This window comes from Oncorhynchus nerka, linkage group LG11, assembly GCF_034236695.1.
Source record: "Oncorhynchus nerka isolate Pitt River linkage group LG11, Oner_Uvic_2.0, whole genome shotgun sequence".
Classification (NCBI taxonomy): domain Eukaryota; kingdom Metazoa; phylum Chordata; class Actinopteri; order Salmoniformes; family Salmonidae; genus Oncorhynchus; species Oncorhynchus nerka.
In genome coordinates this window covers 52,152,435-52,179,610 of record NC_088406.1, presented here as the reverse complement: position 1 = coordinate 52,179,610, position 27,176 = coordinate 52,152,435, and the positions used below count along the sequence as shown (strand labels likewise).

The following is a 27,176-nucleotide window of genomic DNA, read 5'->3' as shown; positions in this document are numbered from 1 at the left end:
ATGATGACTCATTTTATTTGTCCCGTTAGAATGTGTTTTTGTTGACATTGCGCATCGAAATGCCAATGTGAGGTGACGGGGAATCATCAGCCAACACATTGTACAATTAAAAAATGTTCATTCATCTCGGTTTTAATATTAAGAGCTACCATGCAGAACATGAATCAACCATCGATGATGTCACACAGCCAACACGTTTATAGTTCTAGCAATGATCATTTTCATTCACTTCAACTCAATCGCATTCATAATCTTAAGGAGGATCATGCCGAATGTTTATCTATGTAACACAGTAGGCGTGTGACCTTCCCACGAGCCTGTGTGTAGAGTACCAGAATAGGAGACATAATACCCATAAAACCTAGCAGTCAAACAGGGAAATGGTTCCAATTGTTTTTCCATCTTTCATTTTTCCAATAGGGGATTCAAAAAACAAACACTTAAAATAAGGGCTATGTTTTGTGTAGGCTTACCCTGGATTGACGTTTTGATAACCGTGTAAATCTCTCTAGGACAAGTTTAATTTTATCAATATATCTGCCTGTATTTACAATCCAAAAATGAAATGCTAATTAGCTGCTAATGTGTCTATCATAAAGAACTACAAATACCATCATGATCTGGATGAGACTGTTGAATCGAGGCAAAGGTTTTTAAAAAATCACTAGATTAACTATATATACAGTACCAGTCAAAAGTTTGGACACACCTACTCATTCCAGGGTTTTTCTTTATTTGTACTATTTTCTACATTGTAGAAGGAACCCTTGAATGAGTAGGTGTGTTCAAACTTTTGACTGGTGCTGTATATATATATATATATTTTTTTTTTATCTAATGTTGTAATGAATAAATTGGCAACATTTCTTTAAATGGACAATTTTGTGAACTGTCTTGGACAAGTTTTAAATTGTCACAATACCTGTTAGCAAAGGTGTCAGCTAGAGGTGACATGTCGGATCTTGCAGGAATTTGTAGTTTTTCATGATGTCTGCTTTGATGCTAATTAGCATTTTAGAATCTGAGAGTAAATAGAGCCGAATATATTGATAAAACTCACCTTGTCTGAGAGAAATGTACATGTTTATCAAAACGTCACGCCAGGGTAAGCCTACACAAAACACAGCCTTTTATTTGAAGTGTTTCTAAAATCCCCTATGGGAAACGTGAATGGTGGAAAAACGATTGGAACCATTTTGTGGGTGTTATAACACCTCCACTGTACTATTCCCATCAGGTATCATCCCGGCTCCCACTGCTTTACCCAGCTTGCTCCTCTCCTCCTCTGACATCCCCATACATCTGCAGCCGGAGAGCTATTCCTCTGCATTGGTGATTTTTGCAAGTAAATCTTGGTGGGGCAAAAAATAAAAAGAAGAAAGTGGGATGCATGCCAGCAAAGCCACTTACACAACATAACACTAAACAATACATGAATTGCGCTATAACGTTGACAAATGGTGCCAACAGACTGTTACGGCCTACATAAAGCTCAATAGAGTCCCAACTGCAGTCCCAACACCTTACACCTGGCTATCAGTGGAGCCTTGTCTGGCAGCGAAACAGTTCATTCAGCCTCATTTCCTGCCTTTTAAAAAATCATAGCTGATATGGCTAACTTGCTTAAACAACTGTGATTTCTACTGACAATTGAGATGTACAAACTATGGCATAAGGGGACGACAAGCAGATAAGACGCAATCCGTAATTTCGATTAAGACAATGAGTGAGCTAGAATGGACATAGTCGGTTTTGAGGGTGCCTATCACGGATTGTAGCATCTCCACAGTCAGTGTTTCCGTGGGGCCGGCATTAGCTGCATCCGGTGGCGGGGGTGAATCAGGAAAGGGCGCGGGCTTGCTGCGGCCTGTTCTTGCAGACTCCGTTTCTGGCCGGGTAGACGACATTACAAACTTACATTTCTCAAACTTGATCTGAATTGTTTATGGGTCTCTTCAGATGCCAGGTTAAATATATAAATTTGGTCACTAACTCAGGAGCAATAGGGAAACGTGTTCTACATCCTTGGCTTCCAACAGCGCCCCCGGATGGAAGTAGTCAACTAGAACTATTTTTTCAGCACTTTTGACATGTACAGCGACAGAATTCATAACATGGGCCGTTCCTACAGTGCTCTCCCTGTACACCAAGTCAGAACCGTAGGATAAAAAGTGGGAAACTAAGCAGACAATGAAAGCTCTTACAACATTAGATGATTACATTTCTCTAACACAGGTTATAGGCTACATGTGCACCACCAAGTCAGAACAGTAGGCAAAATTAAGATGGGAAAATATACCAAATTATTAGGGTGAGGCACATGGGCTATTAACAGCTAACTACTTACACTTAGTATTACTTTCTTAGCTACAGTATACATATCTCCCTGGCATATTACATCATTTATGCAGCAGCATACAAGACATTTTGTGCTCACTTGAACAGGAAGGTGGCACTGCGGTCCTTTGTGGGCGAATTTTGTCATCAAACTTTGTCATCAAAGTCTGGCATTCTCTGGATTTATGGTGCTTTCAAGAAACTGGAGACTCGGAAAAAAACTAGGTCGAATCATGATGACGTCAGTGTTCTTCAGGTCGTAGCTCTAGAAAGTGGCCCGAGTTCCGGATTTACAATTCCAAGTTGGATGACTGTTCAAAACGCATTTTCCCAGTAGGAGCTCGTTTTTCCAGAGTTACCAGTTGTCTTGAACTCACTGAAGTTAGATTTCCCTGTTCCGAGTTAACAGTTGTTTTGAGCACGGCTCAAATCATGCTTCATTGATAGCATGGCCAATGTTGAATGTTTATCATTTTAAACTTGGAAAAGAGACCGTTACTCCCAGACTTGGGACCACACAGCCACTCCACTGAATAACAGGCTAACGATTGCTTGGCAATGCTTGCAGTTAGCCACGGATTCCTTCCAAACCACTCATTGTTGAATTTGCGATTTCCAACTTGTTGTGTAATGTTGTAATGTTTATCGCCAACGACCGATGAGCACCGATACGTTTTATCTATAATTCTTCATTATGGCTCTTCATATGACAAGGATTAAAAATGATTTGCCAGTAGATTGTCGACTTGATTCATGATGATGACCGTTAGCTAAGACTTTGAAAGTATGATGTTGACATCAGTCCAATCAAAGTGCCCAATGAACTTGAGCCTTCTTGGATGGGCACTTCTAATGTACTGTAACTCTATGGCAGCAACCAAGGGGCTTGAATTTTTTGATCTCTACCCTTAGACTCGGAAGTGAGTGATGGAACACTGAGGCAATCACGGGGCAACTAGAGAACATTACCAACATCTACACTCCGTAATTTCCGTTGGCTGCCCCACCACCACAGAAAGCACTGAGCTAGGCTGAAACACTTGCATTTTGGAGCTGCCTTACTCAACAAAGCAAAAAAAAAGACCATGTTTGTATGCGGCTTTATTAACTCAATGATAAAAAAAATTAAAAAGAATGTAACATTGTTTGCAAACTGATATGTGGCACATATTAACGCCAAAACAACATGCAAAACAGGCACGCTGAAAATGTGGGGCTCGATGAACGACGGGTTGCCACAAGCCCTCTGACACACACTGTGACAAACGACCTGCCACGCCATTTGCGTGCCTAATTTGTTTCCTCAAATCATCTCCAGATATGGCTCATAAAAAAAGGGGGGCACTCGGCAAATGACTTCTAAACAGGATTCTGGTGTAATATTTATCTTGGTGTTTGTTTTGCTTTGTTTGTCTCGGGTGTTTGTTTCCAAAGTGCAGTCATTCAGAGATGCGGAGCAGGCTGATTGATTAAGGAGTGCGCTGGAAGATGATTGCAGCCATTCCTCTTCTTCTTCCTTCTGTCTGTCACGGCCGTGATGTTTTAGAGAATTACAGATGAGCCCCTCGTAGGACAATGGAACATAACTTACAGCCTTATTGAGAGAAACCCAATGAGCAGCATCGTTTTGTCCAACATCATATTCGTCTGTGTCATTGTGTGTGTGTGTGTGTGTGGGGGGGTTGTTAAGTTAAGTACCTCAATCGGTTGCAAATTCACTCATTAACAGCCTTTTTTTTTGCGTGTGCGTGTGTGGGCATGTGAGTGTGCGTGTGTGTGTGCGCATGTGTGTGTGCACGTGCGCATATGTGTGTGTGTGCGTGGACATACGCAGGGTCGTTGAAACCCAGGGTCATTGAGTGGCAGTGCTGTGAGTAGCAGCAAATTCTGTAGAAATGAAAAAGGGCAGCTAAAACTGTGGGAGAGGGATCCATGTCCACTCAAATAACATCAACCTGAGTTTTCTACATTGACTCTTAACATTTTCCTCTATGGGGTCACTTATTGAGAGAGGCTTATAGGTAAGGTTATAGGAAAGGAGCCATGGACAAGGTTAATCCAGTGGAATCTGTTCAGTCAGTAGACATGATGCTCACACGCGCAAGCACACACACACACACATACACACATACACACACACACACACATATACACACATACACACACACACACACTTTTACCATCCCTCCCTTTTACCATCCCTTCTCTTTTAGTAACTTCTTGGTGTATATGTGTACACTGAGTGTACAAAGCATTAGGAACACTTTCCTATGGACTTGCACCCCCTTTTGCCTCGAGAACAGTCTCAATTCATCGGGGCATAGACTACAAGGTGTCGAAAGTGTTCCACAGGTATGCTGGTCCATGTTGACTCCAATGCTGCCCTCAGTTGTGTCAAGTTGGCTGGATGTCCTTTGGGTGGTAGACCATTCTTGATACACACAGGAAACTGTTGAGTGTTTGAAAAACCCAGCAGCGTTGCAGTTCTTGACACACTCAAACCGGTGTACCTGGCACCTACCTATACCCCGTTAAAGGCACTTAAATCTTTTGTCTGGCCCATTCACCCTCTGTCTCAATTGTCTCGAGGCTTAAAAATCCCTCTTTAACCTGTCTCCTCCCCTTCATCTACACTGATTGAAGTGGATTTAACAGGTGACATAAATAAGGGATCATAGCTTTCATCTGGATTCCCCTGATCAGTCATGGACATTTGTACATTCAGTCAGTGTATAGATTTTTTCACTTAATGACAGGCCAGTCGATGAGGTATTACTGTCCCCGGGGCGAGGGAGATGGATGAGGGAGAATGATCATCAATGAGCAATCATTACGGGTAATACGCTTGAATGTATGCCACCCAGGGGAGAGCGATGAATTCTTTCACTGTGAATTCCTTCATTAACACATCAGCCCAGATAGCCAGCTTTTTATGAGCCGGACCATGTGTTCCCTCGCAACATTCATTTCCCTTTCCTGCCTCCAAAGGAAAGGGGCCCCGCTGTCCGGAAAGTAATGAATAATCAAGAAACAATCATTTCAGTTAACGATGCAGTCGGAATTAGTCGGGCAAGGTCGCGGAGACAGGAATTGCAGACAGGCTGCGTTAATGAGCACCTATCTCTGCTATTTGCGGTTTACAAGCCATTGTCTACTTAGTGTTAGCTGACAACGGTTTGAGCCGTAATGTAAATTCGGCACTGTCATCCAAAATAAGTGGCTTTGAGTAGCTGAATAGGAGGAGAGTCGCAGCATTTTGAGCAGCTCTCCCCTTGCAGGTTTTTTTTCATAGCCTATACAACGGCAGAACCTGATAGAGCTTCGTCGCCTATATGTAGAGAGAATCGTCTATTTTCACTTGGAAAACTCGCCCCTCTTCCCTCCCCCTTCGGTTCCCACCAGAGTAGTGTGCGTGTGCATCAGAGTGATTTTTTTTGCCCTCCCATCCAAACTCATCGGCGGGATTGAATAAATCACATCCGGTAATGCACAACGCCTCGTCTTCCGTCAGCAAGATGCCTAATGTCATTTGAAGGTTAGGCGAGCAGAAGATCACTTCACTTTGAGGCCCCAGCGCACATGACTTGGTTGACATATTATGGCCGTCACCTGGCGGGGGCCATTTTCCTCCTGTTTGATTAGTTCTTCATGTTTCATTTCCTCTCCACACACCCATGATCTCTCTTGTCTATGCCGTCATTTTCATGCATCTACACTTGAGGAAGAGCTCCCGGTGTCTCTCGCTGTCACACACACGCATGCACGCACACACACACACACACACACACACAGAGGAGGGAGATAGCAGGGTGGCCTTGCAGCCTGCGTAGCTACCACTGCTGGGAGAAAAGGCATAATATAATAGCCAGTGGCATAATGCCATGACTCAATGTACACACACATGTGCACATGCAGAAACACACACACACCACTCTCTGTCTCTCACGCAAGCACGGACACACGAACACAAACAAACACACACTCTTCCTATCTTCCCCTCTAATGCACACACATAGTTTGTACAAATACAAGCTTGGTGGTCTTTAAAATCTATACTGTCCATAGCGGTTTCAAGAGTCGGTATTGATTATTACAGTTATATATTATATAAAAATAACACTGGTGAAACTAAACTTCTTCTTCACGGAAATTGTCTGAGAAGTTGCAACATAAATTGCGCTGCATATTCTAATTTTACTCATACCCTCTATTTGAAATATTACTGTATTTGCTCACAGCACAGTGTGTTTGTGAGAGCAAAATGTCGCCCGTAGAGCAATTCTCTGACACCAGCTTGACAGAATGGTGGATTACAAAAAAAAAAACACAACTCCCCATGTCTCTGTTGTCTCTCTGACTACACGCCATTTACGACTCCCAAACCTCGCCATTCAAAATGCTTTAAAAGTCATTCCATTGTGACACCCAAAATGATTAGGGATTTAATGATTTCCTGGCAAACGGCTTATGTCAAGTTCATATTTCCTTGTTTAGACACAGAGTTTGAGAATCAATCAACTGAGTAATAGAAAAGGTAAAAGGCTACGTGGAAAGGTGACAACAGAGAGTGGAGCCTCTCTTCCCCCTCGTCAGAATATAAAGTATGTCATTATTTTGTCCTATGTTAATGCTGGCATGATGTGTTCACTTAAGCACTGCTTCCTTGTACTCGAGGGGGAAGATTACTCTGCATTGTTGCCAGTGCAGATAAATTCCAGCAAGGGGGTAAAATGCATTTATGGGGAGATGTGACAGACGGATACAAATGTTTTTCTTAAATTGAGACAAACCATTTAGCGCCTAACTTTACTGCCTCCCGTCAAACTTTGTAGTTTATGCCTGACGTCAGGTAGACTATAGATTACTGTGTGTCTCCCTCTTTGCAGCTCCATTTCTCTCTCTCTCTCTGTGCAAATGTCATCATGGCTCAGTTTTAGAAATTTAATTGCCTGCTAAAGCATCACATTCCCCCTATCAGAGGCATTTACTTTATGCCCTTAACATACAGTTATGTTCTGTTGTGACCGTAATTCTCCATGTACAGTATCAGTCAAAAGTTTGGACACACCTACTCATTCAAGGGTTTTTCTTCATTTTTACTATTTTTACTATTTTATACATTGTAGACTATGTAAACTATGAAATAACACACATGGAATCATGTAGTAAGCAAAAAAGTATGTTTTAAAATTTTATGTGTGAGATTCCTCAAGTACCCACTCTTTGCTTTGATGACAGCTTTGCACACTCTTGGCATTTTCTCAAGCAGCTTCGTGAGGAATGCTTTTCCAACCGTCTTGAAGGAGTTCCCACATATGCTGAGCACTTGTTGGCAGCTTTTCCTTCACTCTGCTCTCCAACTCATCCCAAACCATCTGAATTGGGTTGAGGTCGGGTGATTGTGGAGGCCAGGTCATATGATGCAGCACTCCATCACTCTCCTTGGTCAAATAGCTTTTACACAGCCTGGAGGTGTGTTGGGTCATTGTCCTGTTGAAAAGCAAATTATAGTCCCACTAAGCGCAAACTAGATAGGTTGGCGTATCACTGCTAAATGTTGTGGTAGCCATGCTGGTTAAGTGTGCCTTGAATTCTAAATACCACCGACAGTGACTCATCAGACCAAAGGACATACATATTTCCACAGGTCCATTTCTCATGTTTCTTGGCCAAAGTAAGTCTCTTCTTCTTATTGGTGACCTTTAGTAGTGGTTTCTTTGCAGCAATTTGACCATCAAGGCCTGATTCACACAGTCTCCTATGAACAGTTGATGTGTCTGTTACTTGAACTCTGTGAAGCATTTATTTGGGTGCAGTTAACTCTAATGAACGTATCCTCTGCAGCAGAGGTAACTCGGTCTTTCATTCCTGCGGCTGTCCTTATGAGAGCCAGTTTCATCATAGTGCTTGATGGTTTTTGTGATTGCACTTGAAGAAACTTTCAAGGTTCTTGAAATTTTACACGATTGACTGACCTTCATGTCTTAAAGTAATGATGGACTGTCATTTCGCTTTGCTTATTTGAACTTTTCTTGCCATAATATGGACTTGGTCTTTTACAAAATAGGGCTATCTTCTGTATACCACCCCTACCTTGTCACAACACAACTGATTGGCCCAAACACATAAATTAACTTTTAACAAGGCACACCTGTTAATTGAAATGCATTCCAGGTGAATACCTCATGAAGCTGGTTGAGAGAATGCCAAGAGTGTGCAAAGCTGTCGTCAAGGCAAAGGGTGGCTACTTTGAAGAATCTCAAATATATTTCGATTTGTTGAACACTTTTTTGGTTACTACATGATTCCATGTGTTATTTCATAGTTTTGATGTCTTCACTATTATTCTACAATATAGAAAATAGTAAAAATAAAGAAAAACCCTGGAATTAGCACGTGTCCAAACTTTTGACTGGTACTGCATAAGGCCTGTAAATACCCTTAGAGCAGGCATGGGAAACTCCAGTCCTCTAGGGTGTCACACTTTTGCTCCAGCTGACTCCAAAAATCAACTAATCATGAAATTGCCATTAGTTTAATCAGCTCCATCTCCTGCTTGCGTGTTTATTCACTTATCCAAATGGTGTGTGTCTGTGCGTGGGTGGTTAAGTGCCTGCATGTGTGTGTATTCACTTATTCAAATAAGCTGATTGTCACATTCAGTATTGAAAACTTTTGAAAAACTGGAAAACTTTTTACTTCTTTGTTTTCTTTTACTTTGTAAATCCAACTCTCTCTAAATCAGCGGTGGCCATTGTTGCGCGACCCTTCTTCCCATATTTCATGCTCTTTGAAATGGAGTCTCTTTATTCAATTGTCTTTCTTATGCCGAGCGCTAGCTACGCTATGTGTTCTAGCTACTTCAGCATTTACTTCAAATCAAATCAAATTGTATTGGTCACATACACATGGTTAGCAGATGTTATTGCGAGTTTAGTGAAATGCTTGTGCTTCCAGTTCCGACAGTTCAGCAATAACTATCAAGTAATCTAACAATTCCTCAACAACTACCTAATACACACAAATCTAAAGGGATGGAATAAGAATATATACATATAAATATATGGATGAGCAATGACTGAGCAGCATAGGCAAGACGCAATAGATGGTATAAAATACAGTATATACATACGAGTAATGCAAGATACAGTATGTAAACATTATTAAAGTGCCATTATTTAAGTGACAAGTGATCCATTTATTAAAGTGGCCAATGATTTCAATTATGTATGTAGGCAGCAGCCTCTCTGTGTTAGTGATGTCTGATGGCCTTGAGATAGAAGCACATTTTTCAGTCTCTCTTTCCCAGCTTTGATGCACCTGTACTGACCTCACCTTCTGGATGGTAGTGGGGTGAACAGGCAGTGGCTTGGGTGTTTGTTGTAATTTATTATCTTTTTGGCCTTCCTGTGACATTGGGTGCTGTAGGTGTCCTGGAGGGCAGGTAGTTTGCCCCCGGTGATGCGTTGTGCAGACCGCACTACCCTCTGGAGAGCCTTGCCGATATGGGCGGTGCAGTTGCCGTACCAGGCGGTGATACACCCCGACATGATGCTCTCAATTGTGCATCTGTACAAGTTTGTGAGGGTTTCAGGTGACAAGCCACATTCTTACAGCCTCCTGAGGTTGAAGAAGCGCTGTTGTGCCATCTTCACCACACTGTCTGTGTGGGTGGACCATTTCAGTTTGTCAGTGATGTGTAAGCCGAGGAACTTAAAAACTTTCCACCTTCTCAAACTGCTGTCTCGTCAATGTGGATAGGGGGATGTTCCCTCTGCTGTTTCCTGAAGTCCACGATCATCTCCTTTGTTTTGTTGATGTTGAGTGAGAGGTTGTTTTCCTACCACCACACTCCGAGTGCGCTCACCTCCTCCCTGTAGGCTGTCTCGTCGTTGTTGGTAATCAAGCCTACTACTGTTGTGTCGTCGGCAAACTTGATGACTGAGTTGGAAGCGTGCATGGCCACGCAGACATGGGTGAACAGGGAGTAAAGGAGGGGGCTGAGCACTCACCCTTGTGGGGCCCCAGTGTTGATTCCCAGTCACATTTCCATGGTTAAATGCGGTGGTTCGCTCTTTCATTTTTGCGCGAATGCTGCCATCTATCCACAGTTTCTGGTTAGGGTAGGTTTTAATAGTCACTGTAGGTACAACATCTCCTATGCACTTCCTTATAAACTCACTCACTGGCAATGTGAACATGTCTAGGTCTGTATTGGATCTAGCTCAAATCAAAAGGTGTGTGTGTTTTTGTTGTCTGAGGAGAGATGGGAGTGAGAACAAGAGACATATTTTTTTTCAAATGGACAAATAAAGTTGTGTTGTACCGTATCGTACAGTCAATCCAAGATGGCGTAGCATTTACTTTTTTTATTTTTTGTCTTTTTTGTATATATTCCAATTTAATTTTCAATCTAATTTTCAATGTTTAAATTAATTGCCCCCTATCTATCTTCAGAGTTCATCGACCTTGCCAAGGCTTTCGACTCTGTCAATCACCATATTCTTATCGGCAGACTCAGTAGCCTCGGTTTTTCGGATGACTGCCTTGCCTGGTTCACCAATTACTTTGCAGACAGAGTTCAGTGTGTCAAATCGGAGGGCATGCTGTCCGGTCCTTTGGCAGTCTTTATGGGGGTGCCACAGGGTTCAATTCTCGGGCCGACTCTTTTCTCTGTATATATCAATGATGTTGCTCTTGCTGCGGGCGATTCCCTGATCCACCTCTACGCAGACGACACCTATATACTTTCGGCCCGTCATTAGACACTGTGCTATCTAACCTCCAAATGAGCTTCAATGCCATACAACACTCCTTCCGTGGCCTCCAACTGCTCTTAAACGCTAGTAAAACCAAATGCATGCTTTTCAACCGATCGCTGCCTGCACCTGCACATGCCCGACTAGCATCACCACACTGGATGGTTCCGACCTTGAATATGTGGACACCTATAAGTACCTAGGTGTCTGGCTAGACTGCAAACTCTCCTTCCAGACCCATATCAAACATCTCCAATCGAAAATCAAATCAAGAGTCTGCTTTCTATTCCGCAACAAAGCCTCCTTCACTCACGCTGCTAAGCTTACCCTAGTAAAACTGACTATCCTACCGATCCTCGACTTCGGCGATGTCATCTACAAAATTGCTTCCAACACTCTACTCAGCAAACTGGATGCAGTTTATCACAGTGCCATCCGTTTTGTCACTAAAGCACCTTATACTACCCACCACTGCGACTTGTATGCTCTAGTCGGCTGGCCCTCGCTACATATTCGTCGCCAGACCCACTGGCTCCAGGTCATCTACAAGGCCATGCTAGGTAAAGCTCCGCCTTATCTCAGTTCACTGGTCACGATGGCAACACCCATCCGTAGCACGCGCTCCAGCAGGTGTATCTCACTGATCATCCCTAAAGCCAACACCTCATTCGGCCGCCTTTCGTTCCAGTACTCTGCTGCCTGTGACTGGAACGAATTGCAAAAATCGCTGAAGTTGGAGACTTTTATCTCCCTCACCAACTTCAAACATCTGCTATCTGAGCAGCTAACCGATCGCTGCAGCTGTACATAATCTATTGGTAAACAGCCCACCCATTTTCACCTACCTCATCCCCACAGTTTTTATTTATTTACTTTTCTGCTCTTTTGCACACCAATATCTCTACCTGTACATGATCATCTGATCATTTATCACTCCAGTGTTAATCTGCAATATTGTAATTATTCGCCTACCTCCTCATGCCTTTTGCACACATTGTATATAGACTCCCCTTTTTTTCTACTGTGTTATTGACTTCTTAATTGTTTACTCCATGTGTAACTCCGTGTTGTCTGTTCACACTGCTATGCTTTATCTTGGCCAGGTCGCAGTTGCAAATGAGAACTTGTTCTCAACTAGCCTACCTGGTTAAATAAAGGTGAAATAAAATAAAAGAGTTCGTTCTGTTAGGTGACCTAAACTGGGATATGCTTAACACCCCCGCAGTCCTACAATCTAAGCTAGATGCCCTCAATCTCACACAAATGATCAAGGAAACCACCAGGTACAACCCTAAATCCATAAACATGGGCACCCTCATAGATATTATCCTGACCAACTTGCCCTCCAAATACACCTCTGCTATCTTCAATCAGGATCTCAGCGATCACAGCCTCATTGCCTGCATCCGCTATGCATCCTATGCATCCGCGCTCAAACGACCAGCCCTCATCACTGTCAAACGCTCCCTAAAACACTTCTGCGAGCAGGCCTTTCTAATCGACTTGGCCCAGGTATCCTGGAAGGATATTGACCTCATCCCATCAGTCGAGGATGCCTGGTTGTTCTTTAAAAGTAATTTCCTCACCATCTTAAATAAGCATGCCCCTTTCAAAAAATGTAGAACTAAGAACAGATATAACCCTTGGTTCACTCCAGACCTGACTGCCCTTGACCAGCACAAAAACATCCTGTCGTGGACTGGAATAGCATCGAATAGTCCCCGCGATATGCAACTGTTCAGGGAAGTCAGGAACCAATACACACAATCAGTCAGGAAAGCAAAGACTAGCCTTTTCAAAAATAAATTTGCATCCTGTAGCTCTAACTCCAAAAAGTTTTGGGACACTGTAAAGTCCATGGAGAACAACAGCACCTCCTCCCAGCTGCCCACTGCACTGAGGCTAGGTGACATGGTCACCACCGATAAATCCATGATAATCGAACATTTCAATAAGCATTTCTCTACAGGTGGCCATGCTTTCCTCCTGGCTACCCCAACCCCGGCCAACACCTCGCAGCTACTTGCCCGAGCCTCCCCAGCTTCTCCTTCACCCAAATCCAGATCGCAGATGTTCTGAAAGAGCTGCAAAATCTGGACCCCTACAAATCAGCTGGGCTAGACAATCTGGACCCTCTCTTTCTAAAATTATCCGCCACCATTGTTGCAACCCCTATTACCAGTCTGTTCAACCTCTCTTTCGTTTCGTCCGAGATCCCTAAAGATTGGAAAGCTGCCAAGGTCATCCCCCTCTTCAAAGAGGATGACACTCTAGACCCAAACTTTTACAGACCTATATCCATCCTGCCCTGCCTTTCTTAAGTCTTTGAAAGCCAAGTTAATAAACAGATCACTGACCAAATACTACCGTACCTTCTCCGCTGTGCAATCCGGTTTCCGAGCTGGTCACGGGTGCACCTCAGCCACGCTCAAGGTACTAAATGATATCATAACCGCCATCGATAAAAGACAGTACTGTGCAGCCGTCTTCATCTACCTGGCCAATGCTTTTGACTTTGTCAATCACCGTATTCTTATCGGCAGTCTCAATAACCTTGGTTTCTCAAATGACTGCCTCGCCTGGTTCACCAACTACTTCGCAGACAGAGTTCAATGTGTAAAAATGGAGGGCCTGTTGTCCGGGCCTCTGGCAGTCTCTATGGGGGTACCACAGGGTTCAATTCTCGGGCCGACTCTTTTCTCTGTATATATCAACGATGTCGCTCTTGCTGCGGGTGATTCCCTGATCCACCTCTACGCAGACGACACCATTCTGTATACATCTGGCCTTTCTTTGGACACTGTGTTAACTAACCTCCAAACGAGCTTCAATGCCATACAACACTCCTTCTGTGGCCTCCAACTGCTCTCAAACGCTAGCAAAATCAAATGCATGCTTATAAACCGTTTGCTGCCCGCACCTGCCCGACTAGCATCACTACTCTGGACAGTTCTGACCTAGAATATGTGGACAACTACAAATACCTAGGTGTCTGGCTAGACTGTAAACTCTCCTTCCAGACTCATATCAAACATCTCCAATCCAAAATCAAATCTAGAATCGGCTTTCTAATCCGCAACAAAGCCTCATTCACTCACGCCGCCAAACTTACCCTAGTAAAACTGACTATCCTACCGATCCTCGACTTCGGCGATATCATCTACAGAATAGCTTCCAATACTCTACTCAGCAAATTGGATAAAGTCTATCACAGTGCCATCCGTTTTGTTACTAAAGCACCTTATACCACCCACCACTGCGACCTGTATGTTCTAGTCGGCTGGCCCTCGCTACATATCCGTCGCCAGACCCACTGGCTCCAGGTCATCTATAAGTCTATGCTAGACTATAAGTCTATGCCTTATCTCAGCTCACTGGTCACGATGACAACACCCACCCACGCTCCAGCAGGTATATCTCACTGGTCATCCCCAAAGCCAACACCTCCTTTGGCCGCCTTTCCTTCAAGTTCTCTGCTGCCAGTGACTGGAACAAATTGCAAAGATCGCTGAAGCTGGAGACTTACATTTCCCTCACTATCTTATCTGAGCAGCTAACCGATCGCTGCACCTGTACATAGTTCATCTGTAAATAGCCCACCCAATCTACCTACCTCATCCCCATATTGTTTTTTTCCCTTTGCTTCTCATTTGCACACCAGTATCACTACTTACACACCATCATCTGCTCATCAATCACCCCAGTGTTAATCTGCTAAATTGTAATTACTTTGCTACTATGGCCTATTTATTGCCTTACCTCCTCATGCCATTTGCACACACTGTATATAGACTTTCTTTTTTTTCTATTGTGTTATTGACTGTACGCTTGTTTATTCCATGTGTAACTCTGCATTGTTTCTGTCGCACTGCTTTGCTTTATCTTGACCAGGTTGCAGTTGTAAATGAGAACTTGTTCTCAACTAGCCTACCTGGTTAAATAAAGGTGAAATAAAATTAAATTTAAAAAAATCGTATCAGTTTCATATCACAACTCAGGCTAAGACCCAGATGCAGACACAGGAGACAGATAGTATGAGTCTCAGAGTTTACTATAGTTCAAGGAGCAGGCAAAAGGTCATCCAAATCAGAGTCAGGCAGGTACAGGGCGGCGGGCAGGGTCAGGACTGGGAAGACGAAGAAAAACAAAAACTAGAGCACAGGAAACATGGGAACACGCTGGTAGGACTTGACGGGACAAGAAGAACTGGCAACAGACAAACAGAAAGTGCAGGCATAAATACACAGGGGATAATGGGGGGAGATGGGAGACACTTGGTGGGGGATGGAGACAAGCACTAAGACAGGTGAAACAAATCAGGGTGTGACATTTCATCTGAAACTGTTGCATACCTGGCATCAGCAGCAGACATTTCCTTGGCCTGGGTGAAATAACCTTCTCTCTTCAATATTCATCAGCCTGTCTTGTCCAGACTGTAGGTGATAAAGTTCTGCGGGGCTCGGTCCAGAGTATCAGGGGAGTCAATTGGCCTCCAGAGATCGATAGCAAGCGCTCAGGGCTCACCGAAATGAGAGTTTAGCTCCCCTCTCATTTCCATCGGCTGTGTGAGATAAACCCTGCTGTCTTGTCTCGTCTGAGACCAACTCACAGGCTATGAGACTCATCTCTGACATACCACGAGATGAGATGACCCCATGCAAACTTTAGCGTGAACCCACTGCTGCAAAAGTGCAAGATTTGTCATTCATTTATCAGTGTTCCTTACCTCAGAGCCCTTCATACAGAGAGCAGCATGAATTTGTAATTGAAGTGAACTAGTTCCTTTTTAATAGTATTTCTCAAGTGTGACATCATTGGGTTTTCTGTTTCTATTTCCTTGTTCTACCTTGATTAGAGAGAGAATGGAGATAGTGTAAAAATTGCAGTTCATATTCTCAGCATATGCTGTACTCTGTGAAATTCATGGCCTTGTCCACTACTAGATTATTCAGGAGATCATGTCTCTTCCACCTTATAGATGGGCTATTATTGTTGTAGGCTCAGCCATAATTCTCTGAATAATGGATCCGAAAGAGGTCATTTATTTTTAACACTCAACAGAAAAGCCAACTTGTTTTTGATATATGCCCCTATTAAACAATTTCAAATAAAGGTAATGCATCAACTTCCACCATGCTGCGCTGAGATGTACAGTAATAGAAGCATTGCATGCATCATTGGCGTCATCTCCTATGAACCCATAGGAATATGATATGGTATTACTCTCATAGGTTACGTCCCAAATGGCACACTATTCCCTTAATAGTACACAACTTTTGACCATGGGCACATAAGGTATAGGGTGTCATTTGGGACTCATACATACATACCCATATTTACTGTTGTCTAAGACAGTGGAAATTAAATATTAATTCATCAAACTTCAGTATTACCTCTATATAAAATGAGTGTGAGAGCTGTGCTGACATTTAGTGATGCTCCTTACTCCCCAGTCTCTGTAATTAAGAGGCAGCAGGACGCTTTGACTGAATTTACATGGCAATTGATATGAGCATGAAATGACTTATTGCCCAAAACAGTGCGTGAACATTCCAGCTATTAGTGTAATCACTGTGCCACTAGAATTGGATGTCATTATTGCACACAGACAGAGCTGCCTGGGCTGAGAAGGCATTACTGTCTTCTTCCACCGTACAAAAGGATGTAATTAATTGATATTGTAAAATAAATATGCCAATTTAAAGATATGATACTCAATCAGGAGATACTGGAGCCCTTGGTACTGCATCCCAGTGGTGTCTTTGGATTGATTAGGCATGGGATGGGTTTCTCTTTCCCGTTTTGCTCATCAGGCATTCTTTTCATCCAAAAACCTGGAGGATGTTCCATGAGGGACCATTATCATCACCATCCTCAAACTCCAGATCTGTTGACCATAAACTTCTTCCAGTAGATTCGATCACCAGCAACATTTGCAGTTTTAAGTGGTTGGGGCCACTTGTTTTTCTTCCCATGCCTTTCTGTGTTGTACAGTATGCAATTTTCACAAAAAAAATTGTAGCAAAATTTGAAATTGTGTTTTTTACATGGGATAAAATCAGAGTCACAAAAAAATGGTATATCATACACTGCATTTGAGGAACAATGGGAAAGTAATTGTGCTTTGAAAGTTGATAAACTTGTAATCTCACTATTGAGAAAATGGCCTTTGAATGTTTTGGTACCTACTGGAGAGCTCTTCTTTGTCTACACCCATTCAGCATTGTTCCCACCCTCTTTAGCGTTCTGTCCTAACAACAGCAGTCAAGCACCCAAGCTAACTGGCTAGCTTGGTAGATACTTCCAGACACAAATGAGAAAACACCTCACTCTGACCATTTTATTCGCCCTAGCAGAGCTGGTTAGACTGTTTTTATGTTATCCAAAGCCTTATTGATGGCAACTGTGCTGCTGGCAACAATTGATGCTTTTTTGCCCACGTTTACTGGCACCGGCCATATTCAACGGGTGTTGAGTGTTTGTATATTTGTCAGTTATTCTGCGCTCTGGCACACTCAGACGAGAATGCTCTATAATCAGAGTATTTACCAGCTACATCTATCAATAGTTGTCGCAGTGAAATTCTATTGAAATGGTTACTTGCATAGTGGAGTCTTTTGATAAGACAAGTAGCTAGCTAGCTAGGTAAAAAATTAACCATAGTCCAAATCATGGTGTTTCTACCTTGCATGAATCTGCAGGTAGTTAACCAACCAGGTTCAATGTTAGCTAGCTAACATTAGGCTGTAACTAACAAAGCAAATTACTCTGAGATACGAATAATAAGATCATACACGTAACGTTAGCTAGTGAGCTAGCTAGCTAACAGTACACTTTTACTTGAAATGAAAATGACTTTCTGTCAAAATTACAAATGTGTAATATCTGAAAATGTAGCTAGGTTGACTATCTTACCCGTATACATCATGGGTGGATGCTTCTCCCTGTCACTGATGCAATGATTGCCCTTATTTGAAGATGTAATCTGGAGACATGTGTTTTCTCTATCTCCTTAGCTATCATACTCTAATTCCACTGATTTCAAAACTCAGTCCTCCAGAAAGTGTAGAGTAACACTTATGCAGGTCTACTATGCAATATTTTTTTTAAAGCCATGTTAGACAGGATTACCTACACATACTGACCAGCTCAAATAGACAGAAGCGTGCTATATGGCAGACCAATTTGAACTCATCTCTCGGCATGTCCAGCCAACTCATTATCTTAGTCAATCATGGCTAGTGAGAAGGTTGCAGACTTTTTCTGTGGCTAAACCAACTAGCTTGTAATTTAACAATTGTATTCATATTTACAGATGGCATACAAGTTTATTATTAAGGATCATGAAAGTTCACATGTTCCAGAAGGCATTTCTGCCAAAAAGCACATTTTGCTAAAAAAAAAAAAGGTTACGTTCAAATGGCTTTCCTGTGATGTAGTGACCCGCGACATTCAGTGGTTCCTCCTTTAAAAGTTGCGAGCTTGTACCTCGGGACTTAGAGGTACGCAGCGTTACGGCTTCATTGCTCCAGACCACCACAAGGGGAGTTGGAGCACTCATTATGCATTTGGGTCCCAAGGTTTTATATGACCAATCATATCGAGTGGTTCCAATGACGAATTTTGATGCAAGCCACCCTTGCCACCCTTAGTTAATATTAGTTAATATTTTTTTGTCACAAAGTTAATTTATGAAAATTGCTCTTTAGCAAGTTATCTGATTAGCTAATATTAGCCAGGTAGCTAGTGTTAGGAGAATGAAATTGTAATTTGTGTTGTTTAATGTTTTAATGTTTTAATGTTTAATGTTTTCCTGAGAAAACCAGCAAACCAGGCTATCGTCTTGTGAAACAGTGGATGTAAAGAATCTAGCTAGCTAAATCATTTACTGCAAATTGAACGTACAATTGTGTAAGCTTGCATTGCAATGCAGCTGAAGTAACATAGCTAGTTAACTGTTTACATGCTTATTGTGTAGTGGAGGATAAAAATAACTGTATGCCTATGGATGTGTAGCCCATCTGTGTATGGACCCTAAAACGTTTGGTATGAGTATTAGTTCAGAACTTATCTATGAACCTCAGCTATCATAGTTGTTGTATCAACTTCAAGTCTGAATGGTATTAATGAAGCTTATGGATAGAGTAGAATATAATAACTTTATTGTGCCAAGGATGCAAGTGCTATATACACATGTACTGTAGTTATTACCACGCATGAGATTCCCACATCGTAGCCTGTACGTTGAATATATTCACTGATCATGTACTCTTCCTTGGCAAATAAAGGTGCGGTTCAGGTATGAATCTCTGAGACATTATTTTTCAGTCATATCAAATTCCATTATTTGAATGATGCTGTGTCTGCATGTATGTATTACAATTATACACTTCAACAGTGTTTACTACTCCTGCTCCTGGGACATCAATGATTACACATTGTAACTATGCAATAGACTAGAAACATGATTGTTTTGTAAGTCATATATATACAGAAAAAAACTATGCATTCTAACTCCCTTTGTCTGCGTTAATCTGAGGACACAGGATAGTATTTCAATGAGATACTTAGTTTCAACCAGTGGAGAATGTGAAACGCTTTATTGAAAGAAGTTAATTATACAGGTGTTATAAATGCATTATAATTATGATAATTGTAATATTATACACACAAGTTCAATCTGTACTTATAAAATGAGGAAGAAAGACGAGGTGGGGGGAGAGGTGTAGAAGACAGAAAGGGAAAGAGGTAAGAACAGCGACAGACAGCATATGATTCATGAATTACAGTGCTACCCTAATATTCTCTCACTTTATCACAAAAGTGTCTCCTAAACAGCCTTGGGCCCCCCATTTGGCCCGAAGGTTATCTTAAGAGCAGGTGCGGTGGCGATTACGAGACTGGCTTCTACTCTCACATCAAAACATACCTGCAGACAAGTGACTGATGGAAAGAGAGAGAGCATGATTAAGCCTTGATTCTACCACGGTCAGTCATCATAATCATCAGGAGGTGAAATGCAAAACTGACCTTGGATCATTTACCCTGGGACTAATACATCTCTGTCTGTATTTCAATGTAAAGCATCTCTTTAATAATACTTCCTGTTGAGCCGACCAAGTGACATGTCACCAATGATCATGCTCTGCCCTCTGTGTCAGCCAGTTCAGATGCGGGCAGGGTTCACCAAAACAGCTGATATAACCTAGAGGATTTAGGGAGAAGGGGGAGAGGGATGAAGTGAAGAAGAGAGACTTATTGTGTGTGTGTGTGTGTGTGGTTTCACCTGTTGTCCACACTAAGTGGCTACAGAGTACTTTATTGCTGAAAAACAGACACACGAGGACAAACAATAGAAGACCATGTCAAAAGATTTTGTATGTGACGCAGACACCTATCGGAGTGTACCTGAAACATTTAAATATAGAGGGCTATGTGTCTCAGCACTTGGTTATTGCAAGGCTAACCCCCAGGGAAATCATGACTTGGCAGCAACAGATAGTCCAGTAAAAATGTCTGTGTTCATGTGGTGTAAATCTGAAAATTAGCAGTTGACATCTTAAGGGTTTTTTAATTAATGCATGTGAGACAAGTTCCATGTACCACAAGACAGGCAGAAATGTAGAAAAAGAACACAGAACAGTTTAATTACTTCTGGTTATGGACACTTTTGCCAGCAATAAAGCTTCCTCGGACAGCGAACATCTGGCAATATCTACATTTTCGACCGCTTGATTAGCTCGCTCTCTGAAAATAAAGGAAACAGCTTATTTTTTTTATAGATATGAAAACAATAACTGAGATATGACCGTTCAATCTAAAGCAGCAGATGTCATTTTTAGGATACAATACAGCCCAGTGCTGCTTACCTGAGATGCCACCTTCTTAGGTGTCCACTATGACTTCCTTTGTGTCGGAAAAAAATTGCTTTCAGAACAATTATTTTTGATTGGAAAAAAAAAAAGTTTTGCTCTCGACGAAAAGACACAAATGTACCTCCATAGCATATAACAATTTGCCTGTGAATAACCACACCTTCATACAAACGTGCTACTGTATGCAGAATTCTTGACGCACAAGAAGATGCTGCCTTAGCCTGCCAGCATGCCCACAAGCGAGCCACTGAGAATGATGAATGGTGACGTGTGGAAGAGGGAAAGGAATGAGATGATAACAGTAATTTGTTGCAAGTTGGAGAGGAGGGCTAATAGCTGAACAATGGACTATTCAACCTTTACTAAAGAATAGTCTAATAGCCGAGCTAGGTGTGAAACCCCCTCTCCTGTCACAGACCAGATTTGCCCTAACGACCAAGGGGTAGCTTGCTACTCAATGTAATAAAGTAATGACTTTCAAATAAGTTACCTTACACGTTGTTGGCTGACAATTTGTTAGCTACGCTGTCCTTATGAACCACATAGCATATCATGACAGCAGTATGTACCGGTATGTTAGCTAGCTACCTATCGTTAATAGTTTAGTATACATCAAACTTTCCAGTATATTAACTATAGGCTATCTAACTATCCAACATTTATTGACTTGATTATTCTCATCATTCTTAGCTTAGCTAAATTGTGCGTTCTCGTCGTTGTGCGTTCTCAATTAACATTCGGGTGCTTTCGTAAATTCGCTCTGGCTATCGAAAGGCTGGATAATAGAACGAGTCAAAATTCACCCAAGGCTGAAAAACGGCTTAAGAACCATGGTTACGCTGAAACACTGGTGCGAGCCCAAGGCAAATGAATGAAATCAAACGTTCGCAAAGCCTGTTTTGACTGGAGTGATGCTTAGAATTCAATTTCGCCTAAATGTATCTCTTTTTATTTTAACACTACAATCTGTTCGTTGGAAGAAACCGGAAACTTTCTACACAAGTAATTTTTTAACATCCGCACCTCAATGCTGGCAACTGTTCTTATGTCTGCGTAATGAAAAATTAGGGAAAAATAAAAACGTCTATTTCTGGTCTATCGATCGATGACAAACAAGCTCGCTGCCCAGACTTACATAATTACAAAGAGGAGATTCTCCTGATTAAAATGGGGCACTCTCCTCGCCCATACCTGGGCTCGAACCAGGGACCCTCTGCACACATAGACAACAGCCACCCTCGATGCATCGTTACCCATTGTACCACGACTCTTGCAGAGCAAGGCAAAGAAGCAGGGCAACTGACGTCACCGATTGAAACGCTATTAGCACGCACCTCGCTAACTAGCTCGCCATTTCACACCGGTTACACCCGACTTGAAAAATATCTAGATATACACATTGCGAGATATTTGACGAAATAGACAGACATGCCTATATTTCCCCCATAGGAAACAATGGGAAGACGGCAGAGTTCCAATATTATTTTTGTTGTTTACATTTGAACTATAACTATGAATTTACAAACTGATAATTTTCTCTGAATGGAAACACCATAATATGAATCAAATTCATTAAGCCACATTTCTTAAAATCAATCACATATACTATGTTATTACAAAAAAGGTTTTAAATTATCTGGTAATGCCAATACGGAATACTATCAAATGCTTCTTAAAGATGCCCTCTGGTGGTCAAACTAGCAATAACTTGCAGTAACAGAAGAAATGGCTGAGAATTAAATGACATGCCACATAATGCTGCAGCAGCAGGCAGGGTGTGCCGCAGTATGACGCAACTTTTAAAGGAGGACCACTGCACGCCTAGTTTCCTGAAACGAGTCACAAATCCCTAATGGAATGCCTCAGTACTCTCTCTTGTGTATGGGGCCTTGAACTCGCATAACATGCAGCTACATTTACATTTAAGTCATTTAGCAGACGCTCTTATCCAGAGCTACAACACCAACAAGGCTTTTTCAAGTGTTTTGGCACTCAAGGACAATAGCTACTCTGAAAACATAACCCTCTAATTACGCCGTTGTTCAGTAGGCTACTATAAAAGACCCTTTCGCTGCTCACCTCCACTTAATATTACACTTAATACGAACATTCACTGACATTTCTCGGAAATCACTTGAGCTGTGACCTTTCTTTCACATTAAACGTAACTCACAGAATGGGTGATATCTCATGCCACTGAAAGCAAAATATGAGGTAATATTGGTGTCAGTCAGTTATCATGTACCATTTAAATAGATGCCATTAATAAATGCTTAGAGTAAATTCCTATTTAGTCAACTGTCTCTGATGTTTATTAAAGCAGCCTTGCGACAATTCATGTCTACCTTTGATCATGGTAGGCATTTGCAGCTGTACAGCTTGCTAATTAATACTAACATGCTTTTCTTTCTAATGTTAGCATGCTAGCTGGTTTTCTCTTTCTTTTGTGGTAGCTTGTTACTCTGCATTAGCTTCTTGACTTTGAGCTATACGGCTTGCTAATGCTAACATGCGTTTCTTTAAATTCTTTATGCTAACATGCTAGCTAGTTTAATTTTTTATTTGGTGCTAGCTTGTTACTCTGCATTAGCTTCTTTACATTGACCTAAATGGCTCCCTAATGCTAACATGATTTTTTATTTTAGCTTCTTGACATTGCTGCTGTTATACAATTAGCCTCTGAAGATGTACAGTTTGTAGAACACAATGCTATGTGCATGCTGAAATGTAGTCTAATTCTATCTTTAAGTATGCTTGGACGCTCTTGGAGCTTAGAGAGTATGCAAGCTCTCTATAATCTAATCTTGGCACATCCATCCTATTTGAGAGAGGTTTTCGACCTCACATACATACCCAGAAGGTCATCCTTGGCTGTAGAGGATACATTTCAAAATAAGGTTGGATTTTGTGTGTTTGCTTATTCGCAAACATAGCTTACACAAGGGGTCCTTACTAATGGAATATGACCTTACAGGCATTCAAATGGTGTTAGATTCTATGAACTTGCTAAATAATGTGTTTGTTAGCTAGGATGCTCTGCATTACAAAACAAATAGTTTTTGATAGATAGCTGAAGGAGTCTAGCTGTGTGGCCCCTGTTGGTTGGGCCCCTAACAGCTGTGTGAATGTGTGTGCGTGTGTGTGTGTGTGGTCCCTGACAGTGCACAACAGTAAGGTAACAGCCAGGTCTCTGGGGAGCTCATTATTCAGCTCTCAACTTGGATACACCACAACAAACAGAATGTGGAAGAGTTTTTTTGTGTGTGTGTGTGCATGTGCCTGCCTGTCTGCGACATGCATGCATGTGTCTGCACGCATGTGTGTGTCTGTTAGTATGCCTGTGTTTTTCAGAATATGCTATTAAGAGGGTCCAGGAGGTGCCAGCAGGGGAACAGCGGGTTGGCCCAGCACCTCGTTTCTGATTGATCTCCAGGTGACAGGCTGTGTCAGGGGGCACATGGCCAGCCTGTCAACTGGAGGCCACCGGGGCCAGCCTGCCTGGCCCACCTCTCACACTTACTCTCTGTCTTTTCTGCTGCTCTTTATGCAAGCAGTGATGTGTGTAGGAATGTGTGAGGGTGAGGGGGTTGGAGCGGTTTGTGGGTCAGGTAAGGAAGGGTGGGTGGGTGAGGGTTTTGTGTGCGTGCATGTACACGTGTGTACAGTTCCTTCAGAAAGTATTATTCCACATTTTGTTGTGTTACAGCCTGAATTCAAAATGGATTCCATTTTAATTTTTTTATTCTTCAAGCTCTGTCAAGTTGGTTGTTGATCATTGCTAGACAGCCATTTTCAAGTCTTGCCATAGACTTTCAAACCAATTTAAGTCAAAACTGTAACTAGGCCACCCAGGAACATTCAATGTGGTTTTGTTAAGCTACTCCAGTGTATATTTGGCCTTGTGTTTTACATCTGCAATGTTGTTCATTCATCCTCAGTTTTCTCCTATCATAGCCATTAAAGTCTGTAACTGTTTTAAAGTCACCATTGGCCTCATGGTGAAATCCCTGAGCAGTTTCCTTCCATTCCGCCAACTGAGTTCGGAAGGATGCCTGTATCTTTGTATTGATTTGGTGTACAGTATGTATGGGGTACAAAGATGAGGTAGTCATTCAAAAATCATGTTAAATACTCATTGACTCAAGACATTTTAGCTTTTCATTTTTAATAAATTTGTATTTCTAAAAACATAATTTCACTTTAACATTATTGGCTATTGTGTGTAGGCCAGTTACACAAAATCTCAATTTAATACATTTTATATTCAGGCTGTAACACAACAAATTGTGGAAATAGTCAATGTGTGTGAATACTTTCTGAATGCACTACAGCTTTTATTAGGTACATGAAAATGGATCACTCCTGAGTCACGTGGCCGTGGCATCCCCAAACCATCACACTACCACCACCATGCTTGACCGTTGGTATAAGGTTCTTACTGTGGATTGCAGTGTTTGGTTTTCGGCAGGCGTAATGGGACCCATGTTGTCCAAAAAGTTCTACCTTTGACTCACTTGTCCATAGAACAGTCTTCCAAGAGTCTTAATCCACGTGCTACCAGGTGCTTTTTGGAAAAACCTGAGTCAACTTTCTGGACAAGATGGGTCCCGTTATGTCTGGCGAAAACCAAACACTTGCATTCCACAGTAAGAAACTCATAGCAACGGTCAAACATGGTGGTGGTAGTCTAATGGTTTGGGGATGCTGCCTCAGGACCTAAATGACTTAATAGAAGGAACCATGAATTCTACTCTGTATCAGAGAATGTCAGGCCATCCATCTGTGAGGTGAAGCTGAAGCGCAGCTGGGTCATGCAGCAAAACGCACAATCAATTCCACATGAAAATTGCTAAAAAGCAACAAATTTTAAGTTTTGGAATGGTCAAAGTCCAGAACTAATCCTAATTGAGATGTTGTGGCAGGATTTGAATCGAGCAGATCAAGCTTGAAAACCCACATATGTCGCACAGTTCTGCAAAAGTGGGCCATAATTCCTCCGAAGCGACTGATCAACAACTACAGGAAGCATTTGGTTGCAGTCATTGCAACACCTACAACCTAATTTTGACCAAAATTAACCTGAGAGATTACTGCTTCCAAGGTTTCCTGTTTTCAAGCTCTACAGAGGGTGCTCGAGCAAACAAACAGAAGAGACCTGAGGACACTATCTAACCTGGAACTGAGTGAGTAGCGTTTGGTCTGATGCAATTTTCTAGGCCTTTCTAGGCCCAACAAGTGTCAGGAGTCTTTGAAGAGTCCTCTGAAGCCCCCTCCAGCTGTTCAAAGACCATTCACTGGCATTTTCTACAAGAAATCTGCCTCCAGAAATAAAAACTTCTCCCAAATGCGTGTGACACCTACTCCAGTTGCCTGCTGAACTGCTGCTTGGATGCCACCTGGCGATATGTTCCCCATCTGCCCTGGTCTGTCTCCCCCTGTCTGGTACAGGTACCTCCACCACACTCACCCCTCTCTCCTGAGATTTAGCTCGCCTCCAGCACACACACACTGTTGGGGCGAGTGACTCTGAACTTACAATGGCTAGCCCCAAGTCGTTATATATTTTATTATTTTATTGTGCATTTTGCTATTTGCCTCATGACTCCTGCATACTTTGTTGACTACAAACATTCTTTACCCAACCGTGGGGACAGACTATGTTTGTTCCCACACTCGGGAGTCTAACTCTCTATTGGCCTCCCATCCTATTCTAACCATCTCTCGCCGGCCTTGTATTCATGTTACCTGATGAAATTGTTGTACACTATGATCTTGTTGCCGTCTGATGCACATTCAGATGTCATAAATCAGCACTGCAGAGCTCTCCCTGTCCTATGCCCATCCTATGCTCTCGTAAAAGCCTGGGTTTTCTGCACGTTAACACTAGAAGCTTATCACCTAAAATGGATCAATTGAAAGTGTGGGTTCACAGCTCCAATCCAGATGTGTTGGTCATTACTAAGACCTGGTTGAGGAAGAGTGTTTTGAATACTGATGTTAACCTTTCTGGTTATAACCTTTTTCGGCAAGACAGATCTTCCAAAGGTGGGGGAGTGGCAATCTTTACCAAGGATCACCTTCAGTGCTCGATTGTCTCCCCCAAGTCTGTCCCCAAACAATTTGATTTGCTGGTTTTAAGCATTAAACTTTCAAATAGCTCTTTGTTGACTGTTGCTGAGTGCTATCGTCCTCCATCAGCACCGGC

The 27,176-nt window shown here is 42.1% G+C and overlaps 1 protein-coding gene across 1 annotated transcript in view; it reads left to right on the top strand.

The window, feature by feature from the left end:
• The window catches only part of grik4 (glutamate receptor, ionotropic, kainate 4), a 151,809-nt gene that overhangs the window by 58,212 nt on the left and 66,421 nt on the right, over nucleotides 1-27,176 (top strand). Inside the window, exon 7 of the mRNA XM_065024085.1 lies at nucleotides 12,471-12,608. Within this exon, the coding sequence (XP_064880157.1) occupies nucleotides 12,471-12,608 (138 nt within the window). The remainder of the gene's footprint in view (nucleotides 1-12,470; nucleotides 12,609-27,176) is intronic.